The 14,655-nt window shown below is 44.3% G+C and overlaps 1 protein-coding gene across 1 annotated transcript in view; it reads right to left on the reverse strand.

Moving 5' to 3' along the window:
* Positions 1-14,655, reverse strand: part of LOC147028925 (uncharacterized) — a 245,031-nt gene that overhangs the window by 205,498 nt on the left and 24,878 nt on the right. The window contains exons 3-6 of the mRNA XM_085879809.1: positions 13,517-13,610; positions 7,329-7,458; positions 6,905-7,023; positions 5,345-5,448 (exon numbers count right to left, since the gene is read on the reverse strand). Coding sequence (XP_085735935.1) covers positions 5,345-5,448; positions 6,905-7,023; positions 7,329-7,458; positions 13,517-13,610 — 447 coding nt within the window. The remainder of the gene's footprint in view (positions 1-5,344; positions 5,449-6,904; positions 7,024-7,328; positions 7,459-13,516; positions 13,611-14,655) is intronic.

A 14,655-nucleotide genomic window follows, 5' to 3' on the forward strand; every position in this document is an offset into this window, starting at 1 on the left:
CGAAGTTTCTTTCAGTCCAGATCACAGTACCGAGAAAAACCTGATGCGACCGCTAGGAAGAGCACAAAATTGGTCCTTCAGTCTTAATATATAGAAGATACAATGTTTCTTACATTTTTTTGTGTCAAATTCACATTCTGAGGTAGTCAGCATGAGCAGAAGAGGGTTTTACATTGCAGACGCTATTTTCGAGGAGTGGAATTACACCTCTCAGCGGTAATGGTCTGTCGACGACAGACGTAATGACGTCAGCGAATGACCGATGATGTCATGACGTCCTGACCCTCTCAGCGGTGACCTCACATGTCGCCATGTAAACGAATGTAAAACGAAAAGTGTTTATTCTGCTTCAGAGTTGAAAGTTGACTATTGTCACTATGTGCGATGCACTCTTACAGGTACGAAGTTTCTTTCAGTCCAGGTCACAGTACCAAGAAAAACGTGACGCGACCGCCAGGAGGAGCACAAAATTGGTCCTTCAGTATAAATACATCGAAGATATATATGTATATATATATATATATATATACATATATATATATATATGTGTCTGTATATACATATATGTGCCTGGTGTTGGCTTAGTGGTTGGGGTGGTGACTTGGGATCCTCTGGGTCCTGAGTTCAAGCCCTGCTGGCCACTGAATTAACATCAGGGGGGCTGACTCAGCCTGTCATCCTTTCGAGGTCAGCGAAATGAGCACCAGCAGACTGGTAATTATCCCTGCCTGTTGAAGGCGACTGAAGGGTTGGCATGAGGAGGGGCATCCGGCCGTAAAAAAAAAAACTTTGCCACAGGAAAGGGTACCATGATCGGAGCCTGCAAAAAGCTCACCCCTGCTCAGGGAAAAAGGTTTTAAAATGGTGTGATGATGATGATATATATATATATATATATATATATATATATATATATATATATATATATATATATATATATATATATATATTTTGTTGCGGATTTCAGAATCCGGTCTGATGAATGCATCCACAAATCCAGGTCTTCAGACAGTTATTTCCTTAAATACATGTTCAGATTCGCCCCATCCCCATGTCTAATGGGATCTTAAATGTGATGCATTGACAAGGGTAAAGGATAGATCCCCTCTCTTATGGGAAGCTTTTTTTCTTTACGACAGACAGGTTCACACACATTTCTTTCACAAGCTCTGAAGCCCGCGCTCATTTTTCCTCAGCAACATTCTTTCACAAGCTCTGAAGCCCGCCCTCATTTTTCCTCAGCAACGTTCTTTCACGAGCTCTGAAGCCCGCCCTCATTTTTCCTCAGCAACATTCTTTCACAAGCTCTGAAGCCCGCCCTCATTTTTCCTCAGCAACGTTCTTTCACGAGCTCTGAAGCCCGCCCTCATTTTTCCTCAGCAGCTTTTTTTCATGAACTCCGACACCCGCCTTTTTTGAGAGCGCACGGGTCGTCATGGTAACCATGCGCAAGTGGGGCGGGGTGAGCTTGGGGTGGACACTGCGCCGCCTAGACGGCCCGCAGGTATAAAATGAATGGAGGTCCATTCTGAGGGGAGATAAAAGCGGAGGCGAAAGAAAGAAAGCGGAGGCGAAAGAAAGAAAGCGGAGCAAAAGAAAATGGGGCGAAAGAAAGCCAGGGAGGGAGAAGAGAACGAGAAGTAAGGTTGAGAAGCGAGCAAGAAGCGGGTGTAAGTGCGCAAAAGAGGAGAAGGAAGCGAGCATGTGGTGCGCGTGTGGGTGTGAGCAGTGCCGCCAACAAGTGAGGCATGGGTCGGTCACCAACAATACCAGGGTCTAAACCCGCGACAGACGATCTCGGTGCACTCCAGACGTCGACTGCATTCAGCGCTGTTCACGAGAGGGTGCACGGTAAGGCTGGGTGCTGGCAATGGACGTGACACGCACGCACACATTTCAGGACATTCTCACTTCACAGACGACTACTTTCTGGTGAGTGAGACGATTCTCCCCCCCCCCCCCCAATGATCTGTTGGGTACCCTTGTCTGTGTTTCGCTGTAAATAAGTCAATCCCCGATAAGCATCTGCTCTTTGTCTCTTTCCTGGCATTTTTATTAATTTTGCTTTGAAATTTATTCTTTATTTACCTCAGCAAAGAAAAAGTTCTTTGTATTTATTTATTTTATTATTAATAAATCATTTGTCGATTTCCAACATGCCCATGTTTGTCCTTTCCTTCCATTGGTCGAGCATTGTCCAAACCAAGACAGACTGGGAGGTAATTACCACAGATTTGACAAAAAATGGTTGGCACGCACCAGCGGTCAAAACACTCGGCCGCCCTAATTAAAATCTAATCAGATAACATTGGTGCTTTGCCGAGGGCGCGCTCCCCGATCAGGTAACCACGTGACCTCAAGGTAAACGCAATAATTAGATGGTGGACACTGGAACTCGTGGTTGACTGGGTGGCGTTTGTGGTTCTAAAACAACCCACAACCTTTTCTTTCTTTTCTTTTCTTTCAAGCTTCTGGGTCTCACTATCTGCCATGACCTTTCCTGGGAAAGTCACATTTCCAACCTCGCCTCCAAAGCCAGTTGCCAACTGGGAATCCTCCGTCATGCAAAGTCCTTCCTCGGCCCTCTTGAGCTCCTGACCACTTCCAAAGCTTTTGTCCGTAGCCTGATGGAGTACAGCTCTCCCCTCTGGGCTGGTGCTCCTGCCTCCCACCTTTCTCGGCTTCACGCTGTAGAAACCAGGGCATTTCGGATCATCGGCATCTCCCGCAATGAAGCTGAGTCTTTGGGCCTCTCACTCAATCACCGCAGGTTGGTCGGTGGTCTTTCTCTCTTCTACCATCTCCTCTCCGGTCTCGCCCCCCTGCTCTCTCTGCGATTTGTCCCTACCACATTTCCACAGGGCGCTCAAGGTCCGCCAACAACCCCCTTCTGGTGAAACCACCAAAATCACGAATCACTGCTCACCTTCACTCTTTCATTCCTCTTTTTTGCCGCCTTTGAAATAAACTCCCTCACTCTATTCTTTCCCATTCTTCCCTCCAGGCTTTCAAAACAGCTGTTCACCACCACCTCTTATCATCCCCCATCCAAATCCTCGATCTTTTCTACCCCCGATAATCCACCCAAGCCCACTTCCTTCAATTTCCCTGCTTTCCTTCCTGAAAATCCCTGTAATGTCCATCTTCTCTTCCCCATGTTCCCCATCCCATCCCTCTCCCTTCCACAGATCTCCTCATGTGTCTGTTCCCCACTGTTTTGTCCCTCCCACTCCCGCCCCTCTTGTCTCATGCCCCCTTGCTGTGCGTTGTGTGTTCGCTCTCACATGAACCTCGACAAGGTATACAAAAAAAAACCCGCCATACCACAATGTTAATTGTGAGCGGTGGCCCCAGGTCCGGCTCTACCGAGGACAACCGGGTATCTCGGTACCCATGGCCGCAACAATATATATATATATATATATATATATATATATATATATATATATATATATATATATATATATATATATATATATATATATATATATATATATATATATATATATATATATACTTGCGATACCCGTGCACATGCACGGGATAGCAGTACAACATAGCTGGTAGCAGACGACAGACCGTACACGGGGAATGACAAAAATACACATTGTGCAAAATGCAAGTGGTACTATGGAACGCCAAGACTTCCCAAGCATTGTCAGAATGTCCGCTAAGTGCCACAGCAATTTCATAGGGATCGTGTGACGGCGAGCCGAGTTTTTAGTGTGCAAGCTTGGTATTATCATAAAAAATATATATATATATATATATATATATGACAGAAGTAAATAGACACCTTAAATTTCTTCATTTCATCTGTATAACGCAGTTTTACTCAGTGATTTGTACTAATATTCGAGTATTTCTTTGCAGTAACGAGTTCTTGGGTCTTGTACGACAATTAACTTTGCCGCAAACAAAGGAAGCACACAAACTTTCCTATTTTCAAAGGGGACGAATTGTTGGCCATTTGGAATGTGGAATCAGCCAACATCAGATTGCTCAGAACCTTTGCATTCTGCTTTCTACGGTCAATCTGGTGATTGTACAATTCACTAGCGAAGGCAAGGAATCCACAGCTTCCCGTTCTAGTTGATCTGGGCCCTCAGAACGATTTAAATGAGCAGTCAAGCGGCCCATTGAGAAAACTCCCCATTGCAAACAGCAGATGTTGCAGAGGAGGTCCCTGTTAGCTCAAGAACTGCCGTGCAGTACTTTCATAAACTGGGCTACTATGGGAGAGCAGTTAGGAGAAAACCTCTTATTTGACCAGTCAACATTCAAAGGAGAAAGAAGTGGGCTAACGAGATGGCAAACAGACCCTTGGAGTTTTGTCAACCTGTCATTTTTTCAGATGAGTCCAATTTGCTCAATTTTCTTGACAGTGGACACGTATGGGTCTGGAGACTTCCCAGTCAAGAGTTCTCTTTGAACCGATTGCAGCCAACTGTCAAACACGGTGGTTTTTCAGTGATGGTGTGGGGAGCAATCTGGAGCACTGGTCGGTCAGAGCTTGTGGAGTGTGTCGGTAACATCAACTCGATGATACACATTTATATCATTCTGTCTTCTCCACTTGTCAGAAAGTCAAAAACAACACTCTGTTCATGGAAGATGGAGCTCCATGCCACACTGCAAAAAGACCAAAGAATGGCAGGACAGAAATGGGATCAAGCGACTTCCATGGCCAAGTCAGTCTCCTGACATGAATCCCATTGAACACCTCTGGGCCACATTGGATTGAGCTGCGTGGAAAAAAATTCCAGGAAACCAAAATCACGGGCAGAGTTTCTTAAACTTTTTCATGAAGCCTGGGCAGAAATCCCACAAGAGAAAATTTCGGAACTCGTTAGTTATTTGCCTGAAAGAGTAAAAACGTTGAAATCTGCAAATGGCAAGTCTACCAAATACTAGTGTATGTATTAAAATGGATCAAATGTTCAGTCAATAAATTCTTTGAAAATCATGGTGTTTATTTACTTCTGTCATGTCTGTATATCGCATAGGACATCCAACGGGGCCATGCTTGGGAGAATGCCTGGTGTTGGCTTAATGGTTCGGGTGGTGGGCTTGGGATCGTATGATCCTGAGTTCAAACCCCACCCAGCTGTTGAATTAATACCAGGTGGGGTGAACTCTGCCTGTCATCCTTCCGAAGGTCAGCAAAATGAGTGAGAGCATGCTGGTGTACTGTGGCGGAGTGGTGACACGTCCAGGATTGTGTCCAATAGCCAAGGAGTCTGCTTAGGCAGCACCAATGCTTTGCACAGAGTGTGGTCCCAATGGATTGATGGATGATTGGGAGAGGGGGGAATATAGTGCACGAATGAGTCACTTGTCTCACCTCGGGATTTTGTTTGCTTGTCCGAGAGAAAGTCTGGTGGACGTGTCTGATGAACTGTGTGAGCTCTTCCATAGAGCTTGTATTCAGAGGATGCTGTTCAAAAGCTGACAAACAAATGATCATTTGATCACGGTGCTTATAAATCTTCACAAAATTATATCTTCACTAATATAACTTGTGGATTATAATCATGATTTTGAATCCAAATTCATCAAATACAACAACAAGGTCATGAAAATGTCACTTCCTTTCTCAGTTCTGACATTCAGAAACTGATGTGATGAGTAAAACGTGTTTTCAGTGACAACCTCATATTTAGGTCAATCAATTCAAAACTTGAAAGTTTTCATAGTTTCATAGATGTTGTTTTTTTTTCTCTATTCAAATGCTAAGTTAACAGGTGACATTTTTAGCACACTTTCAAGCAATTCTGAAACATCAGCACAAAAATGAATACACAATACTTTGGCAAAATTATGGATAAGAAGCCCAGCCACTTCCATAGATCTCAGATTTGATGTCTGTAAGGATTCAATTTCGGATGTTAAGAAGATACCACAGTATTTAGACCTCTGAAAAGAATAGGTCATTGTCATGTGCTGGTACCCTGGCCAAATTACAAGTTATTTCCCTAACTTGCACCGGAAGCTGGGCTGGCAGGGCGGCATTGAGGTATGCACACTCGCCTCTGAGCTGCCTGACCTGCTTTCAAATCCTGACACAGCTAAAAACTACCATCCCAGTGTTTCACAGGGAGGATGATGCATTAATGTGTGTGCCGTCCATCGGATGGACTTTAAACGGATGGCCCGTCTACCGGCGTTACTCGGTGGATGTTAAAGTTCCCATGGTGTCCTTCACTAAGAGTTGGCGAGAAATCGGCAGCACTGTGAACAAAATCCAAATTCCTGTCCTAAATACAAATGGGAAAGCAATGGCAAACCACCCAGTATAACCCTTGCCCAGAAACTGCTTCGGCAGCACGGACGCTCTGTAACAGAGTATGGAACATCAGAATCAGAATCCTCACAGACAGAATATCTCATTCACCGTAGGATTGAATAAATATAGGAGCAGTACTCCTGGGTGCTCACGTGGTAGTGGCTGGATAAGACAACGAGGAAACCTCTGGTAGGCATGGATGACCCACAAAACATAGAATGGAGAAGAAAGTAAATACCCTTGGTTCTTGTTTTTTTAATGCCATGAACAAACTTTGGTACATCATGGGTGATGAAGGTTGTGGTCAAGTTTCATCAGAATTGCACGTGTGGTGTCAGAAGAAAGCAAATACCTATTTTGGGGGGCATCACCCTGTAGACTCCCTTAGAGCCCGCCTTTTTTTTAATGCCATGAAAAAATTTTGGTACATACAGTGTGATGAACATTGTGGTAAAGTTTCATCGAAACTGTATGTATAGTTTCAGAGAAGAAGTTCCAAGCATTTGTGGATGGACAGATGTACAGATGGACGTGTCATCCCATAAGCTCCCCGGAACTACGTTCCAGGTGAGCTAAAAATGAAAAGCCGGTCACGATATTTTCAATCACTATACTCACAGTCGACGAGCTTTTGAATCCTGTGTTTCAATTTGTTTGTGTCGTTTGTGAGGGTTGATGGCTGTCCAAAACTTCGAAGCACCTCCAGAAAGTTCTCGTTCTCTCGACGCTCGGCAGACCTGCAGAGTAGGAATTACCACGTGGAAGCTGTTTTCACACAGAATTCCAGGAAAACATTCACACCTGGGCCAGGTACTAATCTTTAAGGCATGGATTTCGGTTACTTTTCTCATGAAAAAGTTACAAGTTTGGTAATCAACTTTTGGTAAATAATGGATGCACGAGGTACATAATAATATTACTGCACATGTGTCTCTGATATCACAAGCATAAAGTCTACATGAACATCCTTCCACTCCCCTCCCCAAACGTCTTCTCTTGTGAAATAATTGGTTGTATACATGTCGGATGTCACTCTGCCTACCGTGTGTGCCGGTGAGTACGAGTATGCACTCCTTCAGGCTGATTCTCGCATTCAAGTTTCCAGTCGCACACCAAAGATTCCACAAATGGTAGGAAACCAGAGCTGGGCAGGCTTTGAGGTGGCAGGTAACCTGAGAGCAGGTGTGGGACATGTCACTTTGTAAGAAATAGTTACTATTACTTCCAAATAGTGTCCACTGTTTGAGTTTAACCGATAAACAAGAAAAAAAAAAAGATTTTAAATGTAAAACCACAGAAGGATGAAATCTCAAAAAATGAAGAAAAAAAAACCAGACAAGGTAAGAATGACACCACATTACGATGCCACAATATGACACCACAATCTATGTCACAATATGTCAAAAGATGTCGTGATGTTAATCCATAAGAGGATTGTGGTGTCATATTGTGGCATCGTAATGTGCTGTCATTCCTACCTTGTTTGGTTGTTTTTTTTGTGATTTAATCCCTCTATGTTTTATTTGTTTTTTAATGTGTTTTTTTGTTTCTGCAATTTTTAAGTTATAAAATGCTTAATGTTTTATATATTTTGTTATTTTGATTTGGATTAAATCCATCTATGTTATTAAATTTGGCCTATTGTAGATTCTATACCCCTCCCCCCCCCCCACCCCTTCAATCTTGTCTTTTAGTTCAGTCCACGATGTGGATTACCACGTATGTGGAAATGTTGATGCAATTATCATTTTTTTAAATAATAATAGTCTTAATGTTTTGCATATTTTGTTATTTTGGGATACATTAAATCCATCCATGCTATTAAATTGTTTCAATACTCGTTTCTGTTGAGTTGGGGTTTGTTAACCTCCGCCATCGAAGATCGGAGGTAACTGTTTTCACCCCTTTCTGTTTGTTTGTTTGTTTGTTTGTTTGTGAACAGTATTACGGAAAAACTCCTCGATGGATTTCGACAAAACTTGGTGGGGGGATTAGGTCTGGTCCAAGGATCATGCCATTAGATTTTGGACTTGGTCCAAAGTCCAAAGTCCAATATGGCCGCTATGGTGGCCATTTTCAAAAATATTTGAATTTTTGTTTTTACATTGCTACATGTTTTAAGTGATTTCCAACCAAAAAAACATTGTTAGAGAAAAATAAAAAAAATCTTGCAACTTTTTTTCAAAAAAATTTCGATTTTATTTGAAAAATATTTTAATTTTTTTTTGCATTTCTACATGTTTTAAGTGATTTCCAACCCCCCCCCCCCCAAAACAAAATTTGGAGAAAAAAAACAAATTTTGCACCTTTTTTTCAAAAAAATTTCGATTTTTTTTTTTGGGCATTTCTACATGCGCATCGATTTAGCGCCCACAAGCTCATCGCTGGACTTGGTATTCCAACGCTGGCGGTGTGGCAAAGGAGATTGACCATGTCCTCATTGATGGTCGTTGGAGGATGATCCAGAACTGCAGGGTCTACCGGAGTGCTCAGTTCCTCAATACTGACCACAGGCTTGTTGTAGCAACTCTAAAGCTGCACCTTAAATCCTGGAGAATGGTACCATCCCAGCCTAGGCTGGATGTTGCCAAGCTCAGGGATGAGAGAGTAGCTGAGGAGTTTGCGAACAGGCTGAGTGGACACTTGGGGGTCTGGGTGCTTTGGGGGGTCCTGAAGAGTTGTGGAGCGCCTTCAAGACCACCGTCCTTGATGTTGCCGGTGGATGCCTTGGAGCTCACCGCAGGGCAAAGAAGAATTTTGTCTCTCAAGGGACACTGGATACCATTGACCAGAGTCGCAGGGCCAGGCTGAATGGCAAAGCTGAGCTGTTCAGGGAGCTGAGGCGTAAAACTGTACGTGCACTGAGGGTGGACAAGGAGGCCTATGTGCGAGGAATCTGTGAGGGGGTAGAGCATCACCTGTGGACAGGTGATTCTCGTCCCGCTTACAGGGGAATTCGCGCATTACGTTCATCCAAGCCCATCCCTCGGAGCACTACAGTTCGAGCAGAGAGTGGTAGGCTCTTGACAGAGGAGTCTGAAGTGAAGGCCCGCTGGGCCGGTTACTTTGAGCGGTTGTACCAGGCTGATCCCCCAACTGTCGAGTTGGACGTCAAGGGTGTTACAATCCCTGTTGCTGACCCTCGAATCAACTGTGGTCCACCTACGCTTGTGGAAACACGGGCTGCGGTGAACCAGTTGAAACGGGGAAAAGCTCCAGGGATCTGTGGCATCCATGCCGAACTTCTCAAGGCTGGTGGAAATGCTGCACTCGTGTCGTTGCATGCAGTTTTGTGCTCTGCCTGGAACACAGGCATCATCCCAACTGACTGGAAGAGGGGCCTTGTTGTCCCTCTCTGGAAAGGGAAGGGTGATCGCCAAGACTGCAACAACTACCGAGGGGTGACGCTGTTCTCAGTGCCGGGCAAGGTCATTGCTCGGATAATTCTCGATAGGGTTCGCCACCATCTGCTTGAGCACCAGCGTCCAGAGCAGTCAGGCTTTACACCAAAGAGGTCAACGATTGACCGTATCCTTGCACTTCGTGTCCTCACCGAATGCAGACGAGAGTTTCGGCAGGGGCTGCTTGCAGCCTATGTTGATCTCTGTAAAGCGTTCGATTCAGTGAATCGGGATGTCCTTTGGAGGATTCTTGGTCTTCGTGGGGTGCCACTAAAACTGATCGATCTGATGTCTGAACTCTACTCTGGTACTGAGAGTGCTGTGAAGTGTGGTGGTACCATCTCTGACTTATTTCCAGTTGTTACTGGAGTTCGTCAGGGGTGTGTACTGGCCCCCACACTTTTCAGCACTTGTATGGACTGGATTCTAGGGAGGATGTCGGAGAGATCAAGTTGCGGTGCGTCATTTGGGAATGTCAAGATCTCGGACCTTGACTTTGCAGATGATGCAGTCATCTTTGCGGAGACTTTAGACATCCTCTTGGGGGCCCTCGAGGTGCTGAATGAGGAGTCGGAGCCGTTGGGATTACGGGTTTCTTGGGTCAAAACTAAGATCCAGGCTTTCGGTGACATCTTGGATGCTGCTGTCCTGTCTGTGTCTGTTTGTGGTGAGGATGTTGAGGTCGTGGAGAGATTCACTTACCTTGGCAGTGATATTCATGTCTCTGCTGGCTGCGAGTCAGAGGTCAATAGACGTCTGGGTCGGGCCTGGGGAGTCATGGATTCACTGGATCATGGGGTGTGGCGCTGCCGGTACCTGTGCGGGAGGACGAAAGTCCGAGTCTTCAGGTCCTTGGTACTTCCAGTCTTGCTCTATGGGTGCGAGACTTGGACTCTGACCAAGGATCTGAGATGGAGACTTAATTCCTTTGGTACCAGGTCTCTTCAGAGAATCCTTGGCTATCGCTGGTCGGATTTTGTGTCCAACGAGCGGTTGCTGAGAGAGACTCGGATGAGATTTGTTACCTGCATAGTCCGTGAGCGTCAGTTGCGGCTGTGTGGACATGTGGCTCGTTTTCCTGACTCTGATCCTGCTCACCAGATTCTCTCAGCGAGGGAGTCTCATGAGTGGAGGAGGCCAGTGGGTCGACCACGTGCCTCATGGTTGCAGCAGGTTGACCATCATCTCAAGGAGATGGGGATGGGCCTGGCATCTGCCTGGGGGATGGCCAGACGGAGGCCCCTGGAGTACCGGCGGAAAGTGGACGCAGCGACGTGCTGTTCTGGCACATGTTCCCATACCTGACCTGACCTGATCGATTCAGTTTAGTTTATTCAATCGTGGTTCAGTAGAGTGATCCGTTTTGACCTACAATGAATAGGATATCAGGTTCACTTAAGTGACCCAGCAGTATTGGCGGCGGAGGTTTTGCACTCTACCGAGTGCTCCCCCTCTAGTTTTGATATTATCACTTTTGAAATGGTTCTGTCCACTGTCTATTCCCATCATCCTTGAGGCACTTTATTTTTGACGATGGAGATGCTGAAGATGCTGTGCAGTCACCCAAGGAGAAATTCAAGACCGACATGTTCCTTGTCATCATTGATCAGCTAATCAGTGCCTTGAAACATACAAGGAAATCAACGATAAGTTTGGATTCCTGTCCAAGGTTCGTTCGTTTTCGTTCTCGTTCTCGTTCTCTCTCTCTATATATATATATATATATATATATATATATATATATATATATATATATATATATATATATATATATATATATATCTCTCTCTCTCTCTCTCTCTCTCTCTCTCTCTCTCTCGACATCTCTCTCGACATCTCTCTCGACATCTCTCTCGACATCTCTCTCGACATCTCTCTCGACATCTCTCTCGACATCTCTCTCGACATCTCTCTCGACATCTCTCTCGACATCTCTCTCGACATCTCTCTCGACATCTCTCTCGACATCTCTCTCGACATCTCTCTCGACATCTCTCTCGACATCTCTCTCGACATCTCTCTCGACATCTCTCTCGACATCTCTCTCGACATCTCTCTCGACATCTCTCTCGACATCTCTCTCGACATCTCTCTCGACATCTCTCTCGACATCTCTCTCGACATCTCTCTCGACATCTCTCTCGACATCTCTCTCTCTCTCTCTCTCTCTCTCTCTCTCTCTCTCTCTCTCTCTCTCTCTCTCTCTCTCTCTCTCTCTCTCTCTCTCTCTCTCTCTCTCTCTCTCTCTCTCTCTCTCTCTCTCTCTCTCTCTCTCTCTTTCTCTCTCTCCATGAGTTCAAGCAAGCCGCAGAAATTCTTGCCCACTCCTATCCCAACGATCTGGAACCTATAATTGAAAGTGAATTTATCCAGCTTTCAACCTTCCTGGCATCTTCAACAGAGCTTCATACCTCACAAAAACAAACTAAGTCAACAGAACTGAGAATGTACCAATTCCCAACTATAAATGGTCACCCTGGACTTTCGCATGCCAGGCGAGGCATCAATGTGTGTGCCATCCATTGGATGGATGTTAAGCCAGAGGACCTGCGTAGGTTATCTTTGGTCATTGGTGGATGTTAAAGATCCCTCAGGATCTTTCGCAAAAAGTAGGCGAGTTATCACCGGTACCTTGGACAAATTCCAAATTGCTGCTCTGACTGACTGCTGTGAAGACAAAGACAAACCACCCTGCATAACACTTGCCAAGAGAATGGCAAATGCATTGGCAGCACCGATAATAACGTGCATGTTCACAGCGAATAAGTCCAAATGCAGAAATCAAGCTTTAGCAGCTTAAACTCCTAACAGATTATTTGTTCCCATCTGAGCACTTCGCTGAAGATGCTGCGATCAAATTCCATGTACTGTGCTGGTTTGTCCATATAATTCTTGTGAAAATACAATAATGTCTGCTGAGGTCCTTGATGTCGCTGCAGGACATACATGACGTGAGAACATGAGAGAGAACATGGTCAGCCTCATAAAATGATCAAAAAATAAAATCACCTGAAGAATAGCAGAGAATGAAGTGTTAAAGAAGATTTTGCTCATCTTTTTTATATTTTAAAATTACCTATATTTAAAGTCACACAAGTCGTTTAAAAACAAAATTTTTTTTACATTTTTTACCTTTTTTTTAAATATTTTTACATTTTACATCATTTGATTTTAGTTTAGCTCTTGTGAAGTGGAAGGGAAAATAATATGCCCTTATGAAACAATGATTAAGAATAAGTAAAAAGCAAACGATTGTAACGCTGAGCTCCTTTAGAGCAATGAGTAATGGTCCGAATGTAAACATTTCGTGAGAAAATTTGGAGGTGGGTGGAGGGAGGGGTAAGGGGGTGCGGATTGGTGGTCTTTGAATGAGAAAGGACTTTCAACATGCATCAAAAGTTGTAAAGATTAAATAGTACGTCTGTAAGTGTGTGTGTGTGTGTGTGTGTGTGTGTGTGTGTGTGTGTGTGTGTGTGTGTGTGTGTGTGTGTGTGTGTGTGTGTGTGTGTGTGTGTGTGTGTGTGTGTGTGTGTGTGTGTGTGTGTGTGTGTGTGTGTGTACATGGTGTGGGTGAGGGAGGGGGCTTTAAAATAAAAATAACGACTTTACAATTTCATTGGAAAAAGATCATCATTGACCATTAACTGAGTACAGAACTGCATCCATTTCATGTTTGTACTCAGTCCCGTCGTCCCATTGAGCTACACTGTTGTTAGAATTAATTAGCTTGGAATTCAGAACCATTTTACAAAAATTGCTTTTGCTGTATTAATGTTTATTTTGTATGACATCATGCCAAGGTTCACGTTGCCAACCTTATTCCACTTACAGTTTGGTTCGTAAATCCGTTCTTCTTGTGAACGCAGAATTGCTATGATGACGGCGACTATGCAGGGCCATATCACCACTGCCAAAGGTAAAATCTGTGGCAAAAATCAAACAAATTTTGGTGAACACAATACATACATTCTCTAAACCCTTAAACCACAAGTCCTACGACAACTAAACAATGATCAATTTTAAAAACTTTTCCCTGCAGCTTAGACCGACCATTTTCACCATATGTTAAAAAAAACAGCCTCACCATCACAGATAATTTCAAAACAACTTGTAAAACAAATGAATTTTGTCTCTGATGGATATTATTAATCTCAGTGATGCAGTCAAGGCCAAAGTGATCATATTTGTTGGAGGTATCAGACTAGCAGAAGAGGTGGACAACAAAATAGAGGAGATGACATCGACATTCTTCAGGGAAATACCATGACTCTTATATAATAAAAACACAAAACAGACCAAAGTTCTTGAAAGGAGAACAAACCAAGCCATGGGAAAATGATACCGACAACATTCTCCTGAAAAGACATCAATACAAAGTTTTTCTGCAGCACTGCACATTCCAGAGAGAATACAAGCAAACAACACTCCAGAATAAAAGGACACAGAGCTCCAACAGAAATCAAACGCCGCTATGGAAACAGAGTTGAATGCCAGAAAGAACAATTGGGAATTGAAACTGGACAAATAGAACAATTCAGGAAAGGAAATCAAAGCCAAAACCGAAGAAAGAGAATCCAAAAGATGAAAGACAAGGCGGTCTCCGCGTACTGTATTAACGTACTATTTTAATGTACCCCATTTCATTCAATCCTGTACTACCACCCTCCTCCCCTCCCCTCCCCCTTTCCACAAGTCCCACTATCAAACGCAAGTTGAGAACCCCTCCCCTCACACTTACCTCCTCCCAAATCCCCGAGCCCCTCCCCTCCACCGCTCTCCTCTCTCCCCCATCCTCCTCGATCCCACCTCCCCCTCCCAGAGTGTATAGTGACCTTTGGTGAGGTATTACTCCCCCCCTCCCAGAGTGTATAGTGACCTTTGGTGAGGCATTACTCTCCCAACCCCTCCTTCCTCGATCTTTTCCCCTTCCTCACCACTCCTCGCTCCCCCACCCCTCCTCCCGCCCCC

Source organism: Eptatretus burgeri, chromosome 4 (assembly GCF_056783735.1).
Source record: "Eptatretus burgeri isolate ZD-2024b chromosome 4, Ebu_testis_v1, whole genome shotgun sequence".
Taxonomy (NCBI): domain Eukaryota; kingdom Metazoa; phylum Chordata; class Myxini; order Myxiniformes; family Myxinidae; genus Eptatretus; species Eptatretus burgeri.